The following is a 23,966-nucleotide window of genomic DNA, read 5'->3' as shown; positions in this document are numbered from 1 at the left end:
AAAGTTCAAGACTATACCCTCAGATGTGTCTACTAGTCTGGGCTCAATCACAGATTAGGGGCAACATCTGGGCTAGAGCCTGAGCTAATTCTTCAGTGAAGATATACTTTACTTCAGAAGTCATTTCCCCACCTTTGGCCTCTTAAGACTGGATGCGTATACTGTAAAACCTCAGAGTTACAAACACCAGAGTTACGAACTGACCAGTCAACTACACACCTCATTTGGAACCGGAAGTATGCAATCAGAGAAAAAGGGGAAAAAAAGCAAATACAGTACAGTACTGTGTTAAAGGTAACCTACTAACAAAAATAAATAAAAGGAAAGCATCATTTTTGTTCTGCATAGTAAAGTGTCAAAGCTGTATTAAGTCAATGTTCAGTTGTAAACTTTTGAAAGAACAACCATAACATTTTGTTCAGAGTTATGAACATTTCAGAGAACAACCTCCCTTCCGGAAGTGTTTGTAACTCTGAAATTCTAGGTAATTAAATGTTATGGACATACTGCAAAGCCCATTTTTAGTCTCTAGGCTCTTGGGTAGGGGGATTGGATGGGTCAGTTTTTCTTGTATTATCAGTAGATATTCACTTGTGCCCTCTGTATTTTAACCTTAGAGAACAGGTACCTATAAGATATATATAAATTTAAATAAAGGGCTTGTCTGTACACTGTTTTTATATTGGTTTAGCTAGATCGGTTTTAAACTGGTATAGTTAAAATAACACAATCAAGTGTGGATGCAGTTATACTGGTATAAGTACACTCATACCAGCTGGCTCTCACCATAGGGTAAGGAGAACACACTGTACCAGTATAACACCTTTATACTGGTATAATTGCATCCATACTACAGTTTGGACCAATTTATTATTTTGGATAAAAGAAAAATCACATCCATAACTAACAGTTAAATTGGTACCAAAAAAACCCAAAACAACAACAAAAACCCTGTTTAGACCAGGCCAAATAAAAAGGAAGTGAATCCAGAGTTGCTAGGGATGAGGGAGTACCTGTCGCACTTATGCACCTCAGGGCTTGTCTACACTAGAAACGCTGCACCTCTGTAGCACTTCAGTGTAGACACTTCCCACGTCAATGGGCGGGGTTCACCTGTTGCTGTATTTAATCCACCTCCCCAAGAGGCAGTAGCTGTCTACACTGGGGGTTAGATGAGCTTAAAGCAGGTTACTCATGAGTGTGAATTTTTCACACCCTGGAGCAACATAGCCGGGTTGACCTAATTTTTTAGCGTAGACCAGGCCTGAGCCTCTTCAGGGCCCTCTCTTCTAATATCCTAGGAGAGAGCCCAGATCATATTGTAACTGCACTTCCCCTTTCCAAAGCAGCGACAGAGAATTAATGGACTTGTCTACAAGGACAAATTTACCAGCATAACTATATTGGCAAATTTCCCCATAAAAAGACAAACCCTTTCTGTGGTCAAAGCTGGATCCATAACCATGTATCCATGTGCTCAGGCCACACATTTACAAGCTCAAGATTCTGTTCGGTCTCAGTATTCACTGCAGGATGTCTGAAGGGTACAAATATGGCTACTTCTGACGTTGCCTGTGATTCTGTGCAATAAATTGACAAAGAAAATGAACCATTCCCTCCTTCCTCATCCCCACACACTGCAAAGCATCGCTCCCATCATTTCAGCCAAGCAAAACCCAAATAAGCTGCCTGCCATTATGAATTACGACTGCTAGTTCATGATTTAGATGGAATAAAAACAAATGTGAAACCGAACAAATACAAAGCACAACACTTAAGAGTCCAAATCTGTCAGTTTACATTCTTTGAAATATGTTCTTTAAAGCTGTGGTTTGGCTGAGCTCCTGATGCAATCACCAATTTGCTGCCTGTGACACAGAGGCTAATTGGTGCTAATGGGCAAAGGGTTCACCGTTCTTTACAAGCAACTCCTTTCTCCGACCTGAGAAACTCACGACACCTAACACACCACTTGCATGGTGTTTATTCATGAAGTGTAGCATGTGATATAGTGATTCCATATATCACATGGTGGAGAAAGACACTCTGCAACCATTCACTGAGCAGAGGGGGTATTTCATGAAAGATTGGATCCTGGTTTCTAGGAAACCAGCCAGCTTTGCAACAGTACATGGGGGGAGGAGGGGAGAACCCACTTTATTAGATAAGGAAGGGAACTACTAATAAGCATAGGCCCCCTAGCTCAAGTTTTACGATTTTGTTTTGTATTGTGACCATTTGCTTCCATCACTCGTTTCTAGTGAAATCTCTATTCTTTCTTAAATAAACCTTGTTTTATTATAAGTGTTCACAAGTGCTGTGCATTACATAGGAGCAGTGATTTAAGATAAAACTGAAATTGAGTACACTACTCCTTGGGGAATGGATGATCTGGGATTTCTGCGAGTAGCCAGTGTCGGGGCTGGATATCACAGGGGAATGCTCCAAGGGGTCTGGGGTGCCCCTCTTGTTAACCTGCAAGGCAAAGACACAGCTGGCACAACTCAAGGAGAGTGCTTTAGTGGCTGACAGGCTGGGGGTGTTAAGGAGCTAATACCCAGCTACCTCAGACAAGGCTACCTCTCGCTAGAGGCAGTGGGTAACGAGGTGACTCAGTCCTAGTACCATGTGAACCAACACACTGTACATGCAGGAGAAGCACTTCCTATACACTCACCTGTTTTCCATACACAGGGCATCTACATCAATGATGCGATTTTCATGTCCTCCCAGGATGTGATTAAGCTCTTGGTTCAGTCGGTCTGTTTTATCTTGATAAGAAGAGCGTTCTTCCTTTACATCCTGCAGTTCATCCAACGCGGCTTGAAGATCATGTTCCAGAGTCTCAATCTGAGAAGCAAAGCAAAGCTCTGCTATCATTATTCTGCAGAATTTACTGAAGAGTACATCATATCCAGACACAAAAGAGTAGCAAGTACTTCGCTTCTGAAGAGGGTCAGATTCAGAATGCCAGTTAGTAGATTTATGATAATCCATAAAAGTAAAACAAAAAGTAGCCATAAGCATACTAAAAGGCAGCATATGAAGACTGAACCAACCCCCCAGATTCAAACATCCTTAAAACTTTAGAGAAGTTTAGATCCAATCTTTGTGGATCACTACATCTCTACTCAAGCTAACTGAATATATTTGGAAAGAAGAAATTAGAATTCACCCTGACCGAAGCAATATTTTAATTTATGATGCTCCCTATAATTGTTGTCAATAATATCACTGAAGACACCATTGTAAGAAAAGTTGAGATGCATAGACTTTCTACAAAATTTCTTTAGTTTCTGACAAATTCATAGAGCTACACTTTTTTCTGCACTTGTATTTCCTCCCTTTTAAAATGAGAGCAAAAAAAGGAAAATAAAGATTGTATTTGTTGTTCTCCTCTTTTGATCATGCATACACAATTTTGTTTTAAAAGTATTGTTTACTCTATTTTTCTCTATTTTGTTAAAACTAAAGTTAAAACAAAGTCCAGCAATTAAAAATGAAGTAGCTTGCAAAATATTTAGAAACCATTTGGAATACAATAGCAAAGGAAGACCTTATTCACACTATAGTCGGAACTAGGTCAGCAACAAGTATGCCAAGTGGTTCCTAGCATGGTTATAATTTGGTATCATGGGACCAAAGAGCTAGCATTTGGGTATAGAGTAGGTCTGGGCTAGCGTAGAGTGTGAGGCAAAATCTAGATAAGGCTTTCTTGTGAGATCAGTTGTTCTTAAGAAATTACAGTTTTATCTGAATGGGGGGGAGGAGGTGGAGGGGACCTTGGTGGTTTTGGATTGGACACAGATCCAAGATTGTAATGACAGGTTTAGCTCCTGGGATTAGAATTTAAAACCCTGCAGTCCTCACAATTCGAAGGGTTTCATATTTAAGGTTCAAGTTTTGACCCATTTCTAATTATAAGAACAAAACTTGTCTACATAAGGCAGAAAAACTGTTCTAACACCTGTCCTTAAAACTCAGTTGTTTCAACTGAAGGGTTTGCAGGCCTTTGAAGTTCCGCCGTCAGTACAGTAAGCAGGAGTAAACCAGATGAGAACTGGGATGAGAGATACCAATTATCAGTGAAGACACCATGAAGTCTTGGTGATTCAATACACAGTGAGTACTAAGTGCAGTGTTAAGGAGCACTTTCCTGGTGAAAGACACAAAGAATTTTGGAAAAGGGATCAATCAGAAGTTTTACCCAATTGTGGAAATTAAAAAAACAACCACCTACTTTTACACATTAATCTGTCCCCTGACTAAATTTCAGTTTGGGCATCTCGTATCATGTCGACTTATGTGCCTCTAACATTTCTGATTAAATATGGGATTCTTCACTGACAATCCTAAACTGTTGCTATGTGCTACTCAACAGCTGTCACATTCCACCCTAGAGGTGGATGAATTTCTGAGGTGAAGCAACTCGATCTATACCGGTGCATACCTTGTAAATGCATAAAGTGCCCTGAATGCTCTTTACACATCTATACAATAAATACTACCAGAGTATATACTTCCTTGCCACCAACACCACTATCTGCATTGCAAACCAGGTAACAGCAATTATAGCACAGCAGAGGCATAGCAATTTACTTGTTCTTTTGCCAGCAGTGAAAACAATCTCTCACTGAACGCCCATTAGTTATTACTTGTTCTCGTGCTTTCTCCAGCTGCTGAACAAGGTCTTCACGCTCGTGTGCTGCAAAGTGGCGCGCCCCAACTTCTTCATCTCCAAGTCTTTGTTTTGCTATTGTCATTCTAAGGAGCTGCAAGAAATGCCAAGACTTCATAAGCCACAGAACACAGATTGAACAGTTGAGAGAATATTAGCAGAGTATATTGTATCACTAGATAGGGAATCTGTTATCAGAGAGCCTTTCCAGCTCTCACAAATCTCAACCAGGCATATTTAACAAGAGATCACTTTTGTACCTATGAGCCCAATCCCATTCTCATTCAAATTGATGGGTGTTTGGCCAGTGACTTCAAAGAGCCAAATTAGGCCTTCTAGCAGTTATTTAAGGATTTTACATATGAGCATACGTTTAAAGTGAGCATGGACATATGATCCATCCTCATTCTCCAGAAATGACAATGTTTTGAATTTTAAGAATTATTTACTACCAGAAATATCTTGCTTTTATATCAGGCTTTTCACCCCTATATCTGAAAGCTGTTTGCAAAGGATGATAACTATTATTCTAATTCTACAGATTAGAAAATGTGGCACAGAGAAGTACAGTGACTAACCCAGCACCACACATGTACCTCCTAAACTAAATCCAGTTGCAACCTTTGTGCAGAATTAGCATGAAGATTTAATGAATGGGGCTGTTTTTACATGAACATGAAAACAAATCTTTTTTGAAATATCTATTAACATAATAATAGTGGAAGATGTTAAAATATTTAGCTAAAATGCAAAACAAAAATCTATAAGATCTTCAGCATCTTTCAAGGCTAGAGAACATTATTTTTTAAACAAAGCCTGACCTGAATTAACATCCAACCATTTTCAATACTACTGTTAAACAGAGGCTACTGGGAGGATTAGGTTTCAAGGATTAAAAGGGGGTAAAATAAACAGCCTACAGAGTGTATAGGCTGCAGAACATGCATCATTTAGAATTGTTTATACTTTCCACAGTTCAGAAAAAGTGCTACATCCCAGTAGCCCAATTTGTGGGATTTCCACAGAGGCTTCAGAAATCTGCAGGGAGAATTCTCATGACTTCCCTCCCATTTTTCAGCTGCATAAAGGAATTAATGTGCACCATTATATTTCAGAGTTAGCAAATCAATCTTCTGAAACAGAAGAAGACTGTATATTCCATCTATTTTAGGTATTTAGAGGATGCCAGTAGGCCATCAAAAACAGGCTCCTCTTCTCCACTGCAGCCCCTGTTTAGTCCACACAAGTGCTGCTACTACAGCTTCTCCTGATAAGCTCCAAAGGGTGACTTACAGTTCCTCAGTGAAATAATAGTCCACAGGCTGCTTTATTTTTGACAAACTGAATTTCCCCCTCCCCATAATAATAATAAAAAAAAAAAAAGAGTGTGGATTATATTGTAAGGAGCACACTCTGAATTATTCCTGGAAAATATACCAGTGGCTAATTTAAAATATATATATATTTTTAAACCAAGCAGATTTAGGAATGGGGTCAGAGCTTTCATCTGATCATACAGACATGAAAGGGGAGAAACACATAGTGCTAACAGCCAAACTGTATTATAGAATCTCACCTTACAACTCGTTAGAAAAGTAACAAATGAAATAAGGATCAGAAAGCTCAGAAAATGGGAGCAGGGAACAGGGCTGGCTCCAGGCACCAGCCTACCAAGCTTGTGCTTGGGGCGGCACCTGGAGGGGGGCGGCGCGGTGCGGCGCTCCAGCTCCGGCCGCCGGGGAGAGCGGAGCCCCGGCTGGGGCTCGCCGCCGGGGAGAGTGGAGCCCCGGCCGGGGCTCGCCGCCCTCCTCCCAGGGCTCCGGCCGCCCACCCCACCCCCCCGCCCCCGGTGCCCTCCCCTGCCGCACAGGTGGGGGGGGGGCGGAAGGTGGCGGCCGGAGGCTTTTTTGCCTGGGGCGGCAAAAAAGTCAGAGCCGGCCCTAGCAGGGAACCTCTCCCCGCTCAATGCAAGTATCAGCTTAGGATCTCTCCAAAGCACACACAGCACTAGATAGGGAGAACTTGGTTAATGCCATTCAACCATGCTCATCCCACATCCCAAGAAGGGGCTGGGGTGTAATATGTAATAACAGCCTGTGCTGCTGCAACAATTTGTACAGTGGGGGTGCTGAGAGCCATTGAAGCAAACTGTAAACCCTGTATAGGATGGAAATCATATGAAACCAGGGGGTGTTGTCACATCCCTAGTTCCAGCACCCTGGATTACAGCCTTGAGTAAATACTACTTGCATGAATAGAGGTTGCAAAGTTTGTTCCAGTCAAATCACAGTTCTTATTTACTGATGAAATGTGGGGGGAGGGAAGGAGGGGGAATCCTAAACACAAAGTGCCCCTAAAATCCAACATCTTATTCCTAAATGACAGATCACTTCAGACATTCAGCAACTCAGACAGCAGGTGTGGCCAAGCAGGCCTAGCCCTCCAGTTCTGCACCCTGCATGTCTGCTGATGTGGCACCACCTACTGTAAAGATTTTTCCCTTTGTAACTCTTGGAATGTCAGCATTTTAATGTTATGCTAGGGGGGAAAGCGAAGGAAGGAGAGGGAGAAAAAAGGTTTATTCTATATTTTAGCCTTTTATTATAAAGTTTGTACTCCATCCCTCTGGCACTGTATTTTTATTGAACTATCATTCAGAATGGAACCACTCAGCTTCATTTTGTTGCCCTATTCCTCAGAATAGGTTAATACAAATAGAGGACCCCGCAGGACTCCAAAAATATTTCCAGCACAGAAGATTTTGAAGTGAAGTGCACTTTAAACAGAGGCAGTGGTTCCTGACAGGCTCAGCATACACTAAACAAACAGGCTTTCACCAAACAAAGCAGAGTGCAGCATGCCATTATCTAGCAACACTCTCTCTACTGTGCTAGGATCAGGCAAAAATGATAAAATAGACCTTTATTTATTTTAACCCAACATTTGGGTTAAAATAAATAAAGATGGGTGCCTCAATCAGACCTCACTGTTATAGGTGCTGAACAGAAATGAAGTGAAAAATTAGTTCTGCACAGCAGGCAGTTGTCAAAGTTAACACAGGCATGGTCATCTGGCGGAGCCTTCTAGGCATCATGGCTAAGGCTGCAAGTCTTTCACGGATGTCAGATTCCATGACTTTCCAGGACCTCTGACTTTTTCAGCTGCAGCAGCTGACCCCAGGGCCGCCCGAGCAGCTGGTGTGGCCCTGTGACCGGCTGCTGCTCCAGAGGCCACAGGGAACTGGTCTTGGGCACTGCCCAGGAGCAGTGGTCCAGAAGCAGCGGTCTAGGAGCAGCAGCGGGGCCAAGGACCACCCCCAGTGCTGGAGGAGTGGCGGGGCCCCAGGCCGGGCCCCTGCCTTGACCCAGGAGCAGTAGGGGGGCCAGGGGCCTCCCCCTGGGCCAGAGCAGCAGCAGGGTCCCAGGCCAGGCTCCCCCACCCCCAGAAGCAGCAGTGGCCAGCCTAACCCTGATGAAAACAACTCTAGATAACAACGCAGGCAGCGGCCAGCACTCAACACCAGAGTTCATAACACTGCTACTGCCAGATAGCCCGTGACCTAGGCTGGGAATGAGGACCAATTCTGCAGCTTGAATTGTGGTAAAGGTCTCACACTGGGCAAGTAGTTTGGGTAAGGGAATTCTGGTCAATGGTAAGCTCATGTATAGGACTTCCAAGCCACAGCAGGCTGCTTGGCCCAGAGATGGGACCTCTGACACAGTAAGTTTTCACATGACAGACTTAGTTTGACAATGACTGTGTCTCATGTATTGTCAGTAAAACTGTAGCAATTATTTTGGACACAACACAACATATTGTCCTATCACTGAGCTATACCCTTAGCAGCTCAGCAAATCATTTCTCTGCCAGTGACTTGCGTTAGTGGGAATTAGGGTGGAGATGGCAGTCACCTCATCTTCTAGAAGCGTCTAGCTCCCCCCTCCCCCCCAATCAACTTCTATTTAAGGCACGAGTGTGATCTCTTGAGGCCCTCTCAGTTTAAGGGTTTATTCTCCAAGTATCACTGTCTCAACACTGGATAGAAAAGGGGTTTCAAAATCAAGTACCCGGTAAACCTAGGGTAGTTTTCATGTGTCAGAGTTGATAAGAAATTGTGATCAACCATAAGAGTAAGTATTCTTAGAACTCAGTTACTTGAATGCTACAGTGTAACTGTAGCTGCATTTCTTTAGTTGCAGCAACACATCTTTCAAGAGACTTTTTGGAAATGTTTTACTGTTTGTGCCATTCGAGTTCTAGCTGAATAAATGGGAAAATTAGTCCAGTTAAAAAAAGGCAAATACAAGCAATTTGCTCTTGTCTAACTGATTATGTACTTAACATCTAGAATCCACAATTCCCATAACAAGTACAAAGGTCATCAGTTAAAATCCCATTGCTAACCCAATTAACCGTTGTATCTTACTACTGGTGAACATTAATGCAATTTGAGGAAAAAAAAAAAAAATCAGGCCATCAACACACTTCCCTCAACAGAGCCATTGTGTGATATTTAAAGAGGTTTTTTTTTTAATTCTACAAAACTCTTGTCATTGAGGGACAGGCTTTATGAGTCATGCATGTTCAAGCACAGGCAGAATTGTTCATCCAGAAGCAGATTCACTGGCTGCAAAAGCAGCTGCTTGCTCATCCTTTGCCAGAAATAAAGTTGACGTCGACCGCTGCCCTCCTTCGCTTTGGAAAAAATGAAGAGAGAGAAGTGGCAGTATAAAAATGTAAGAAGAAATTATTGTAATTCGTTGTTTTTGTACACACCGTATTTTATCAGTACTGCAATGCTGAGTTAATTCTGCTGCCAGCTCAGGAGAACAATCCCAGAATTTCTGCTACCAAAGCTAGGAGACGGTAAAATATGGCATACAGCAGTGGTTCTCAACCAGGGGTCCGAGGCCCCTTGGGGGGCTGCAAGCACATTTCCGGGGGGCTGCCAAGCAGGGCCAGCATTAGACTCACTGTGACCCAGGGTAGAAAGCCGAAACCCCACCACATGGGGTTGAAGCCTGCACCCTGAGCCCCACCAACTAGGGCTGAAGCCGAAGTCTGAACAGTGTAGTTTCGCGGGGGCCCCCAGGCAATTGCCCTGCTTGCTGCTCCTTAACGCCGGCCCTGGCTTTTATATGCAGAAAAACAGGTGTGGCACAGCTGGGCCGTGGTGTTTTTATAGCGTGTTGAGGGGGCCTCAGAAAGAAAAAGGTTCAGAACCCCTGGCATAGACTCCCAGCTTTCAGTCTCTTGGGGAGACCACAACTCCTGTTAGACAATTCAAAGACTGCAACCTGGCCCCAAAATAAACTCTGTGTATCACTTATTAGACGAGTGAAGACTAGCTGTGTTCTAAGATCTTGGATAAAGTTAATGCCTGGTGAAATTCCCCTTGTTTTTTGGTAATGTGTTGGTTACTACACCATTTTTGATGCACCCCTTGCTGCGTAGTTCAGTTTACTGAAGGACATGAGGGCCACCAAAATGAGTCTAGCCCATCATGTGAGAGTACAGGCATCACAAAGATGGTTATTCAATGGCAAATTGACCTGCAGAGAGAAGTCAGGGCAAAGGCTGCTCAAACTGCAGAAACTGGATTTACCACTACCAAAGCCATAGCATTAAGAAAAATAATTTGACAGAGTAGGTACAATTGTGGTATTAATTCCATTGATATCTGTGGTTAAAAGAACTACGAAACAATTAGTTTGCCACAAAACATATTTTATTTATATTTATATATAAGAGAGAGAGTAAGAGTGTGTGTGTGGGGGGGGGGGGGTGGAGGGGAGCTTGGCTCCCAATAATAAAGCCTGTGGGGGATGGGGGCAACTGGAGCTAGGTTTCAGATTGCTAAACAGAGCATATTACACACATTCATTCTCAGTGACTAAAAACACACTGTTCTTTTCTACAGACAGGACCATATTTAACACATCCATGCATGGGTGCACGAGGAAGGGAAAGGACAGAAGCACTTCCTGCATACAGGCCAGACACAATGACCTTGTGCTCTGAGCAGTAGAAATCGCCAGGGACTGTGCCATTACAGGAACTAGTAGTCTAGGAAAGTGGACCTGGGAGGGGGTGTAGCAGTACTCCCAGCAACGCTGGTCAAGCAGAGGGCAAGGTATGCCTCACCTCTCTACTGTGGGCAAATGGCTGAGCTCCCCAGGGTACAGGAGGCATTGTCTGCCTGAGGCATAAGGTCTGGCATTGTAAGATTCTGCATTGCCCCCCAACATCAGGATAGGGCTTAAAGGAGAGCAGCAGAGAAAAACATGGAGTTGGGGGTGGGGGGGGAGAGGGGTGTTGTTTTTACTACATATTATATTAGAAATTCAGTTCTGGCCTACTCTCCCCTCCCCCCCCCAAAAAAAGAGTCTACAAACAAATGGAGAATGAACAGCATTATCACATCATAAATACCCAAAAAAGGAAATCAGAGCAATTGAGCAGAAATAGTCAGATTGCTAGGCATTTGAGTTATAAGTTTAAACAAAAAAAAACTGCTGGGAGGAAAATTGTCTTTGTTCGAGTCAGAGCCTCAATTACTTCACACTAAAGACTATGAAAGCTCCTACTCCAGTTTGCTAGTCCTCCAAGGAGACCTTGCAGCAAAAAGGGAAGCCAAGACTTCATGTTCCTCAAATTTATAACAATTAAGGTTTCTAAAAAGTAGATTTTTAAAAAAATATATTTTAAAAAAGCACTTCAGCATCCTCTAGCCCTCAGGAAGAAAAGAAAGCGTTTACTCAACTTATTTTTCTGAGGAAGGATGGTCCAGTGTTGAGGGCACTAGTTTAGGATGTAGAAGACTTAGGTTCAGTTCCCTGCTCTGCTGTGGACTTCCTGTGTGACCTTGGGTCTCTCTGTACCACACATCCCAGTCTGTGAAATGGAGATGCTTTCTCTACATCCTTGGAGTGTTATGAGGATAAGTATATCAAAGATTGTGACTAGCTTTGAGATCTACTGATAAAAAGCACTATACAAGAAATAATTATGAATAATGCCTATTTATCCTCCTCTACAGATCACCTTGAATGCCACAATGTAGCCCTCAGTGGGGCAGCTAGATCATGAGCCATTTCTGTCAAGAACTCTGATTTTTGATTTTCTGTGTCTTCATGTTATGAACAGAAGAAGTGGAATAAAGTGGAGAGAATTTGTTAATCTTTTTTTCCCCCATGGCACGGTCTTTCAATAGCCATCTGAGCCAATATATTTATTTTTGGCTGATATCTTACTGTTCCTTGACAGGACTCAGAATTTGCATTAGTACACACTTTTTCTGAGCAGCGCCTTTGACAAAAATGGGAAAGGGGTGCAGGGGAACATTAAAAAAAGAGGGGGGAAGAGGAGAACACAGATAAAAGGGAAGTCTGACAATCTAAGGTACTTATATACACTGTCACCATAATATCAGAGTAGCTTTATCTATAAACCAAAACCAGTGTAAGGTACGACAGTAATATTATCCCCATTTTACAGAAGAGGAACTGAAGCACAGAGCAGCTAAGTGATTTGCCTGAAGTCACAAAGGCAATTTATGTTGGAGGAAGAAATTGAGCCTGGGTTTCCCATGTCCTAGGCTTGTGCCCTAACCACTGGACCATCCTTCCTCTGCAAAGGAGAGAACTGGAGATAGGATACTCTTAAAAAATAAAAGTTAGTTTCCAACGATATACGGGGAGAAATCATGAAAGAAAACAGAACACAAAAGGAAGCAAAGAAAATGGAGACAAGGGATGGAGAACAAGAGCGAAAGGAAATGAAGTAAAAATATTTACATATGTTTATCGGAATAAGCTACAGTAGCTGGTATAAGCACCTTTATACCAATATAACTGCATCACTTCATCAGTTTCTGAACAGATACAGTTATAATGGTATAAAAACTGTGTTTAAGCCAGCACTTAGGCCCCAGTCCTGCAAGCTACTCGAGCGGTGCTCTGCTGAGCACAGAGATACTCCAGTATGGGATGGAGGCCTTTGTGTAATTTTTATTCTGCTTCCCATAAGCCTCACTAGTTTTTAGTCCTTATCTTTTTCTCCCCGCCACCTGTTTCAAGCCCAACCTTTCACTAGTTTGATTTGTGTGTATACTTTTGTACACAGCTCCAGCTGCGAGTGGTATACACATTTAGCTTGAGCTTATATATTTCAATTAACAGACAACAAGAGTTTGAGTAATACTGAACAGCAGATTTTGAGCAATGTTCCATATACATTGCTAAACTTGGTAATAAAATTAATTGGTTATGTAAAGATAATTAGCAGGATGATTACTTAAAATTCAAAACAAAAGATGTATTTCAAGACCACTTGGGTCTATGTTTTTTGGATAGAAAAATATACAAATAACACCTTCTTGTTTACTCATATACTGAAATTCTACATTATTGCATTAGATGCTTAAAAATATCACATAACCAAGGAAAGATTAAATGCTTATCCAAATATATTTACAAATGGGAACAGCATATAAAACAGCAGAAGCTAGTGGTGATTAACCCAAACCAGGATCCACAATAAATACTCAAAGAAAACAGAACAAATACAGCACGCACAAAAAATATCATATCCAAGGAACCTAGGTTATAGTATCCTGTGTAGGCTGTTTTTGTTCCACTGTTCTGAGTATTTGTGTAACCTCAATATTCTAGAAACTTATGAATAAAAAAAGAGCAAAATATTGCTTCATTCAATTTTTCTGAGGAGCTTGTCTCTAGTCCAGTTTACACATTACATGTAGTCTTCCTATTAAAGAAAATGAGTTTCCAGTACCTTGTTGTCTCCTTGTACTTCTCCCAGTCTTTGTTGAAGTTGTTTAATTTCTTCTCCCAGGTGCTTATTTCGATCCCGAGAATCACTCAATAGTTGGGCAAGATTAGCCTAGGAAAGTTACAATGTTATTGTGACGTTGCACCCCATAATGCTTTATAGAAATATGCTTATGAGTGTAAATATGACATAACTGGAATATGTTTTATGCTAGATATGCCATATAACATATCTTTGCAAAGATTATGTTCTTCTGCATGTACTCATCTTATTCGTATGCATGTATCATTTTTATATCTGAAGTTATGAGCGTTGGCTCTATGCTTGTATTTAAAGCCTTTGCTGTAGAAAGCACTTAAGGCTGATTTGGTCAACATAGTGTGAAGGGGTTATTCAAGTAATTGGGAGTACTTGGTTAACAATGGACCTCGATAGATGCCAATCCATATCTGAGCTTTCCTGGGAATGTCCTGTAGAAAACTGAGTCATGCATGGACATGTGACTTGCCCATGTGACTCCAAAACTCCATTTTGTAGCTGGATTCTACACAAGGGGAGAGAGGGGTTTCCACCCACAAAAGAAAATCTATTTAAGCCCCTGGAAATCCCTCCATTTTGTCTTCAGCTGGCTCAAGAGATAGCTTCTCCACCCCAAAGAGATGCCTGAAAGAAACTGGAACAAAGGACAGTAACTACAGGGGTGAGTGTGATTGCTGGACCCAGACAAGAAGGAGGCTAGTCTGCCAAAGCAGCTTATTTGGGAACATTTCTGAGGGTGAGATTTACCTGCATTTAGTTTCCTACTGTATTAGGCGTAGACTTGCATGTTTTATTTTATTTGGTAATTTACTTTGTTCTGTCTGTTATTACTTGGAACCACTTAAATCCCACTTTTTGTATTTAATAAAATAACTTTTTTACTTATTAATTAACCCAGAGTACGTATTAATACCTGGGGGAACAAACAGCTGTGCATCTCTCTCCATCAGTGTTCCAGAGGGCGAACAATTTATGAGTTCTTTATAAGCTTTATACAGGGTAAAATGGATTTATTTGGGGTTTGGACCCCATTGGGAGTTGGGTATCTGAGTGCTGAAGACAGTAGCACTTCTTAAACTGTTTTCAGTTAAGCCTGCAGTTTGTGAGGCATGTGGTTCAGACTTGGATCTGTGTTTGCAGCAGGCAAGCATGTCTGGCTCAAACAAGGCAAGGCACTGAAGTCCCAAGCTGGTAGGGAAAACAGGCTCAGAGGTAATCTAGGCACATCAGGTGGCAGTCCCAAAGGGGCTTCTGTGATCCAACCTGCCGCAGTTATATGAGACAAAAGTGTGCTTTTGTGTGGGTGGTGGTTGAGAAGAAACCAGGGTTTTATTCACTACCTTTCAACAGTGTTTAGTTTTATCAATGTTGTTATCTAGCCCTAATGTTTCATTAGAAACAGCATCAGGAGTCTAGCATCTAAATTACTGTAAAATAATTAATAAACTATGTGTACATACAAAGCTCCAAAACAGTACATAACAATGAATAAAGCCAGGTGGGAATACCCACACTATCTCGGATACCTCTGAGAATAAAAAGCTTGATAGACAAATCTGATATGAGGTAGCTAAACTAACTGTTTTAAATATGGGTATAATTAGGCAAAAGGCATAACAGAGAGAACTTATGAAGTGGGAGGGACGTGCCCTCTGCATTACGCAAATTAACTTCAGAAAATTTCCTCTCCCCTCACAAGTCCCTACCCCCATTCATAGCTACTCTGGAAACATCTTGTATGTCCAAGTGGTGAAACATTTAGAAGATATTGAGCATGATCTAACATTATTTGTTATTGGACATGTTTACTGAAAAATATCAGCTTAACTGAAAAATAATATTCTTCCACTAACGTCCTAAAGATGTACATTCCTGAAAAACCAAATGGTGTGCGTCTCAGAAGTTATCATTATTGACATCCTAAATATTTTGTAGAGTTAGCTGCTCTTTTCCCCCCTTCATTCTTGTCTGCCTCCCCCTTCTGCCCCACCATGCCCCAGCCCCTTGCTCCAGGGACCGACCACTGCTGTGCCCCAATTGCCCTGGCCCCTCACTCCAGGGTCCGACCCACTCCCTGCCCTGCTGTGCCCTGACTGGGCAGGCTCCACATCAACTCCTCCCAGCCTGGCTCTGCAGGCTGCAGGTGAGTCCCAGGAGAGGGGGGAGTGAGCAAGGGGAGTGGAGAGCAAGCAACAGCGGGGGGGGGGGGGGAGTGAGTGGGGGGGGCCTTAGGAGAGGGGAGTGAGGATGTTCGGTATTCAGCAGTTGGAAGTTGGCAACCCTACTTATGGTTCAGAAGACCACTTGAGTGTGACCCAATGAAGCACTGTTGAATCTGTGTGGAAAGAGCTTAGAAAGTAATGTCTAGAATTTGTGGCCTACCCACTGATCGGTATTTGCTCTGACCTCTACCCCTCTCCCTCACTGTCATTGCTTTTCAGGGTGTCCCTCTTTCCTTCCTCCTCAGCATTCCTCATCCTTCCTTTCTCTTTCCCTTAATCCTCCCCTCAGCCCCTTAATACTTTTTTTTTTTTAAATAAACAAAAGCTCAACCCACTCACACCACGGAACTAACACAATGTTTAACAACTATCACTGCGACCACTCTGCTTGTATGTTGCATCCCTTTCCCACACCCTTTGTCTTCTCTATTTCAACAGATCTACTCACCTTAATAAAGTTACTTTGGTGTTTACAGGATTAGGCTATTCGACTACAAGCAATTTGGAGAGGCACAGGTGCTTTTGAAAACTTTATCCTATGTGACTTTGGAACCTAAATCCAATTTTCACTTAGGTACTTTTGAAATTTTACTCATAGTCTCATGCTATCTGGCCCAAATTTGGCAAACCCGGTCCATATAGGCATAATGGTTTGCCTACATAGATCTGATTGCAAGATCAGGGCCTACATATATGTAGTATATGTAAAAGTAATATAACAAAAAAAAACCCCAAAACTCATTTGTGATTGTTGTTACCATAATCAAGTTTGCTAGATCAGGTGGCCTATATCACTGCCAACTTCAAACTTTCAAAGAGAAACAAGAAGCCAAATACACTGGTCCTCTGTACTAGACAGATCATTGGTGAGATCTACTATGGCAATTCATGTGGTTTTACTTTTGAGGTTAGAGGCTCAGAAGGTCACAGTAAAGTTCCTTTCGTTTTTGGAAAAGATCAAATCATTTTTAATTAGGGCTGTAAAGCAATTAAAACAATTAGTTGCGATTAATTGCACTGTTAAGCAATAATAGAATACCATTTATTTAAATATTTTTGGATGTTTTCTACATTTTCAAATATATTGATTTCAATTACAACACCGAATACAAAGTGTGCACTCCTCACTTTGTATTTATTTTTATTACAAATATATGCAATGTAAAAACCAAAAGAAATAGTATTTTTCAATTCACCTAATACAAGTACTGTAGTGCAATCTCTTTATCATGAAAGTTGAACTTACAAATGTAGAATTATGTACAAAAAACCTGCATTCAAAAATAAAACAATGTAAAACTTTAGAGCCTACAAGTCTACTCAGTCTTATTTCTTGTTCAGCCAATTGCTCAAACAAACAAGTTTGTTTACATTTTTGGGAGATAATATTGGCCACTTCTTATTTACAGTGTCACCTGAAAATGAGAACAGGCATTGCATTCGCATGGCATTGTTGTAGCTGGTGTCACAAGATATTTACCTGCCAGATGCGCTAAAGATTCATATGTCCCTTCATGCTTCAACCACCTTTCCAGAGGACGTGTCCATGCTAATGACAGGTTCTGCTCGATAACAATCCAAATCAGTACAAACCAACGCATGTTCATTTTCATCATTTGAGTCAGATGCCATCAGCAGAAGGCTGATTTTCCTTTTTGGTGGTTTGGGTTCTGAAATTTCCACATAAGTGTATTGCTTTTTTAAGACTTCTGAAAGCATGCTCCACACCTCGTCCCTCTAAGATTTTGGAAAGCACTTCAGATTCTTAAACCTTGGGTCGAATGCTCTAACTATCTTAAAGAAGGTACCAATGTGAGATTTTTAGAGTTTTGTCAGATCTGCAGTGAAAGTGTTCTTGAAATGAACAACGTGCTGGGTCATCATCTGAGATTGCTAGAACATGAAATATATGGCAGAATGCGAGTAAAACAGAGCAAAGACATGCAATTCTCCCCCGAGTTTAGTCACAAATTTAAACACCACATTATTTTATTAATGATCATCATCAACAACATGGAAGCATGTCCTCTGGAATGGTGGCCGAAGCATGAAGGGACATACCAATGTTTAGCATATCTGGCACATAAATACTTTGCAATGCTGGCTACAAAATTGCCATACGAACACCTGTTCTCTCTTTCAGGTGACACTGTAAATAAGAAGGGGGCAGCATTATCTCCCGTAAATGTAAACAAACTTGTTTGCCTTAGCGATCGGCTGAACAAGAAGTAGGACTGAGTGGACTTATAGTCGCTAAAGTTTTACATTGTTTTATTTTTGAGTGCAGTTATGTAACAAAAAAACCCTACATTTGTAAATTGCACTTTCGCGATAAAGAGATTATACTACAGTACTTGTATGAGGTGAATTCAAAAATACTATTTCTTTTATAAGGTTTACAGTGCAAATATTTATAATAAAAATATACAGTGAGTGTACACTTTGTATTCTGTGTTGCAATTGAAATCAATATATTTGAAAAAGTAGAAAAACGTCCAAAAATATTTAATAAATTTCAATTGGTATTCTATTAAGTGTAATGAAAACTGATTAATCACAATTAATTTTTTTGAGTTTATTGCGCGAGTTAACTGTGATTAATCAACAGCTCAATTCTTAACTGTTGATATGGTTGAAAACTGAGAATGGCTCAGTTCTGTCTGTTTTAGAGATTACATATTTCCTAAACAACGTAACTATCCAACTTTACAGCAAGAATTAACTAGTTTCTGATTTTAGTTTTGAGACAGCAACCTTTCAGCAAACACAAACTCTTTTTCAAGATCTGCTTCAGTAGAATGATTTTTTCTGTATGCTAACAAATGAATGACAGTCATCAATATACAGAATGGATCAAGTAGCTTCAAGATGCATTCTGTCAATCATAGAATATTAGGGTTGGAAGAGACCTCAGGAAGTCATCTAGTCCAATCCCCTGCTCAGAGTAGGGCCAACGGTTCAGAGATTACTGCCTAAGGGGCATTAAAAATATTTCAGCTTGTTTTCAGGACTTTTTCATCTGAACCAAAGCAGCTGAGGCTGAAGTTCTTCTAGAATCAACTGACTTGCAATGCTTTGATGCAATTTTTGTGAAAAGTGACTGAATTTCAATAAAGGCGAGATAAGTGAGAGATTGAGTTACTTAAGAGGAATGCTATTTGTACAAGTCTCTTAGAAATATTTCCATTTGTGAAATACATTTCTATTATGAACGTGAACACATCTGCATACGCCAATACCATATGTAATTTGAATCCCTTAGAAGAACTGAATGTCACTAATCAGTGTTGACAACTATGACACTGGAGTTGTACTAGCTTCAAGCCAAATCCAGCTCCACTGTCTATAACTGGTATATGATCACACCCATTTATTTCCTACTAAAACATTTTTCTGGGATTGCAATCTCTGCTGCATTTTACTGTTTAGTCAGATGAATGACTTAAGACAATGTAACAAATCTTTATATTCACAACTGAGATTTTGGGAGAAATTTTAAACAAAGGATTTAGACGCCAAAATAAAAAACAGCCCTCTTTAACATGCTAAGAGCATCTCAATAAGCAAAGCACAGACTTGCCCCTTACTGCAAAGCTTCTATTTTACTTCTGTTAAACTGAAACAAATAAGCCACACCACCGATGAGTAATTGCTGGAGAATTCATTCCCCCAGCTTAGAGGTTCTGCACTACACACATTTTGAATTGTCCCAGATTCCAAAGGTTTTGCCAAGACATCATCAAGGCTCTCTGTTAAACATGGAAGGGGAGAGAATTTTGGAGCCTCTGATGCTCTAGAATAGTGTTTCCTCAACCTGATGTTGCTTTTCTAAACTGCATCAAGGAGATCTCAGGGACTGGTGCCAGTCCACGACCCAGTTGTTTAGAAATGAGCAGTGTTTCTCGTTAAGTACTCAAAACTTTTTTGGAGCAGGAGGAGGAGTGTAAGGGTGGTGTGACAAAGTTCCTCTATCTTGGTGGGTCCTGCGCTTATTGGTGGATTTTCTTCCCTCAGAGATTCACCATGTGGGTTGGGGAACAGCCCAGAGACCTTCCCCTCTGGAAGAACCCACAGTCCAGGTCAATTGGGAGGTTTGGGGGGAACCCGGGTCCGCCCTCTACTCCGGGTTCCAGCCCAGGGCCCTTTGGACTGCAGCTGTGTATAGTCCCTCCTGTATCAGCTGCATGACAGCTACAACTCCCTGGGCTACTTCCCCATGGCTTCCTCCAAATACCTTCCTTATTCTCACCACAGGACCTTCCTCCTGGTGTCTGATAACGCTTGTGCTCTTCAGTCCTCCAGCTGCACACCCTCTCACTCTCAGCTCCTTGCACCTCTTGCTCCCAGCTTCTCTCACACACACCACAAACTGAAGTGAGTTCCTTTTAAAACCCAGGTGCCCTGATTAGCCTGCCTTAATTGACTCTAGCAGCTTCTTAATTGGCTCCAGGTGTCCTAATTAGCCTGCCTGCCTTAACTGGTTCTAGCAGGTTCCTGATTACTCTAGTGCAGCCCCTGCTCTGGTCACTCAGGGAACAGAAAACTACTCATCCAGTGACCAGTATATTTGCTCTCTACCAGACTCCTGTACCCCACTGGTCTGGGTCTGTCACAGTGGATAAGGGCTTTATTTTAAGTTAACTTAACCAACTGAAGTCACTGCCAAAAAAAATCATCAACTAATATGATATTGGCCAGTGAATGGCTGCCAGGGAACAATGATTTTCATTCATTAAATTTGTTACTGAACTGAACAGTATTTGAACCAGTAACCAAGAGATAAGGGGGGAAAAATCCTTATTCAAATACATTCTGGAACCATCCACTGTCCTTGTATAAGATTCCTTTATCAGTTTCTCAAGTCTAGCCACACGAATAAGTGTTATGCTCCTTCACACTACTGTATAAAAATGGATAGGAACACCCCTTTAATATTCCTCAATTCTCTGGCACATAAATCTTACATGGCACTCAAAAAATCCTCCTATCTTTAGATACTGCCGGAAAAGAGAGAGTTTTGGTTTTTTAAAGAGGTGGTGGGGGAATGGAAGATAAATATCTGGAAAAAAAAATACCTTTAAATATTTAGATACAAATGTGTAAAAGTAGCTCATCTTTATGTTAATATTTTACAATATTCCCATTTCTCACCCCCATACCTTCAACAAGGTAGGACAGGATAAAAGTCTGTTGAAACATCAGGTACACTATAGGGCTGTGACTAATAGCAAGTTTAATTGCAATTTGTCCTCCTATGCTTTCATATGATGTTGATGGGTAGTTAACACAGAAACTGGCTTTGCTTAGCAAGGGCCCTTGTTCACTGCAAGCTACAAAATTTGATGACCTCTGTTAGCACTACAATCTTATTAGAAACTAAACTTAAACCTTTCATCATCAGTCTTCCCCCAAAATGGTTTTGAAGCTATGGTGACCTGGATGTAGCAAACAAAATGCACCGTCTACACATCACACATTTCCTTGGACAGAAAAAAAACCTCCCCAATGATGACCTAATAAAATAAATAAATAAATACAGAACCCCTGGAAGAGGATCCAGGCTTTCCGAGATCAGTCACAGGGATGCTAGCACAGAAATACATCACCCAGATAGGGTGACCAGACATTAAGTGTGAAAAATCAGGATTGGGGATGGGGGCGTAATAGGAGCCTATGTAAGAAAAAGACCCAAAAAATCGGGACATCTGGTCACCCTACACCCAGGGCCTGACAATGTTTTGCTAAGACTTGCTCACTTTTACTCACCTCTAATAACTTTCAAGACTGAAATTCAGAAATATGGGATGTGTTTTTGTAAATACAGGGCTGATTAAAAAATATGAAGCATGGATTTTTCCCCCCCATGCAAAGCTCTTTATAGAAATAAATATACCATCAAGGAGCTATATTTAGGTTTATCAATTTAGAAACTACAGATATAGAACCATTGTGGGGTTTTTTGTGTCAACCAAGAAATCCTTTGCATATCAGCTCTGGTCCTCTGTAGCAGAGCACCTATTAACAGTTACCCAGATCTGTCCCAGTTGGGAAGGGCTGCAGAACAAGAATACAGGTAGGTAAAGGTAAAGGAGGCTACAATTTCTAAGATGTCACTTGTTCCCAGTGCTCACTTCCACTCCTTCACCAATAACAGAGGACCTTGAGATTGCTAGTAGCTTTCATAACCAAGTTTCTAGAAGCACTGCTCAGTGGGAGTGTTCATTAAGGGCATTTTTGTACCCACACCCTAGACACATGCTGCTAGCGTAGGGATCAGCAACCTTTGGCACGTGGCCCACCAGGGTAAGCACCCTGGCAGGCCGGGCTAGTTTGTTTACCTGCCGCGTCTGCAGGTTCGGACGATCGGGGCTCCCACTGGCTGCGGTTTGCCATCCCAGGCCAATGGGGGCTGCGGGAAGCGGCACGGGCTGAGGGATGTGCTGGCCGCTCCTTCCCGCCGCCCCCATTGGTCTGGAGCGGTGAACTGCAGCCAGTGGGAGCCGCGATCGGCCGAATCTGCGGACGCAGATGGTAAACGAAACAGCCCGCCAGGGGCTTTCCGTGGCAGGCCACATGCCAAAGGTTGCTGATCCCTGTGTTAGTGGGTCAAATATTTGTCAGATCTAGCTAAACAGGATTATTTTCTGCTTAAATAAAGGCCTCCATATTGCCCGACAAGAAAATCCTCTCATGTGATTGTTTTATGGGAGTCATTTCAGTTGCTTTCAGAATTCGAGATGAACAACTTTGCCTCAAGCAGAAGGTAAAACAGAAAAACAAGATCTTTGTAGCCTTTTGAGAGTGTTATGATTAATGAACATTGGGGTGTTTTCCAAGGATATTAAAGTTTATCCATGGGCAAGGGTTCTCTATTCCAGTGAAGTAAGAAACAGAGAAAGGAGAGGAGCACAGGGAGCGTGAGGGGTTGGGCCTGAAAAGATCCTAACATTTTGAAACCAGGTACCATGATTGTTAGATTCAACTTCTCAGTGCACCTTTTCTTTTTAAACTACATTATGAGAAAAACAAAAACACTGTCATCCTACAGAACAAGATTTGCAACATTGCTAAAAATCCTAGTTTTCGACCTACACGTTCACAACACACAGAATGCCCTGTTTCTACAAGACTAAAGATATGCAGAAACTAGGGTCCTTCCACTCTGCAGGCAGGATTCTTCTGAGCAGGTGCAGTTTGAAATATACAAGAATACTATTCTCTGAAGCATTACAAGGACAAACAATCTTGCAGTTTTCCATCTGCCCCTTCACAGTAAGGGAGTCACTCACCCACAAACCAGAACAAAGCTGGTAGGTTTCATTTTATTACTAGTACTTGGCACGAGTAGTGCTTTTCATCTTCAGACCCCCTTAACAAAAGGGAAATCACATTAATCAATCTTCACAACATCCATGTGGTAGATAAGGGATGATTGCTTACCTCCAAACGCTTCTTTTCTGAAGATGTTATCTTTCAGGATTCTCACTCATGGCTCTTAGCGCTTTAGCGAAAGGCCAGCAGTACTTCCTGCACAAATCTGATGACAAGGGGTTGTAGACACACTGCTCAGCTTTTTGACTAATTCTTGATAGTCAGAAACAGCCACCAAGAGTAACTGAATGGAGTTAGCCTTTAAACTGGATTCTGACAGGTGAAGGGGACAGGCAAGCAGTTTAGAAACAGAATCACAGATTAGGGTTGGAAGAGACCTCGGGAGGACATCTAGTCCAACCCCCTGGTCAAAGCAGGACCAACCCCAACTAAATCATCCCAGCCAGGGCTTTGTCAAGCCATGCCTTAAAAACCTGTAAGAATGGAGATTCTACCACTTCCCTAGGTAACCTATTCTAGTGCTTCAGCACCCTCCTCGTGAAATAGGTGTTTTTAATATCCAACCTAGACCTCAGCCAATGCAACTTGAGACCACTGCTTCTTGTTCTGTCATCTGCCACCACTGAGAATAGCCTAGTTCCATCCTCTTTGGAACCCCCCTTCAGGTAGTTGAAGGCTGCTATCAAATCCCCTCTCACTCTTCTCTTCTGCAGACTAAATAAGCCCAGTTCCCTCAGCCTCTCCTCATAAATCATGTGCCCCAGTCCCCTAATCATTTTCGTTGCCCTCCGTTGGACTCTCTCCAATTTGTCCACATCCTTTCTGTAGTGGGGGCGGGGGGGCCAAAACTGGATACAATACTCCAGATGTGGCCTCACCAGTGCCGAATAGAGGGGAATAATCAC

General features: G+C 41.7%; 1 protein-coding gene across 6 annotated transcripts in view; it reads right to left on the bottom strand.

The window, feature by feature from the left end:
• CCDC149 (coiled-coil domain containing 149) overlaps positions 1 to 23,966 on the bottom strand; it is a 60,365-nt gene that overhangs the window by 20,997 nt on the left and 15,402 nt on the right. For all 6 annotated transcript variants that reach the window (XM_008166242.4, XM_024103523.3, XM_024103524.3 and 3 more), the window contains 3 exons: positions 13,472 to 13,579; positions 4,656 to 4,772; positions 2,678 to 2,850 (listed from right to left, as the gene is read on the bottom strand). In XM_008166242.4, the coding sequence (XP_008164464.2) occupies positions 2,678 to 2,850; positions 4,656 to 4,772; positions 13,472 to 13,579 (398 nt within the window). The remainder of the gene's footprint in view (positions 1 to 2,677; positions 2,851 to 4,655; positions 4,773 to 13,471; positions 13,580 to 23,966) is intronic.

The sequence above is a fragment of the Chrysemys picta genome, chromosome 5, assembly GCF_011386835.1.
Source record: "Chrysemys picta bellii isolate R12L10 chromosome 5, ASM1138683v2, whole genome shotgun sequence".
NCBI lineage: Eukaryota > Metazoa > Chordata > Testudines > Emydidae > Chrysemys > Chrysemys picta.
The sequence above is the reverse complement of the archived record's forward strand: the minus strand, read 5'-3'. Positions and strand labels throughout refer to the sequence as shown.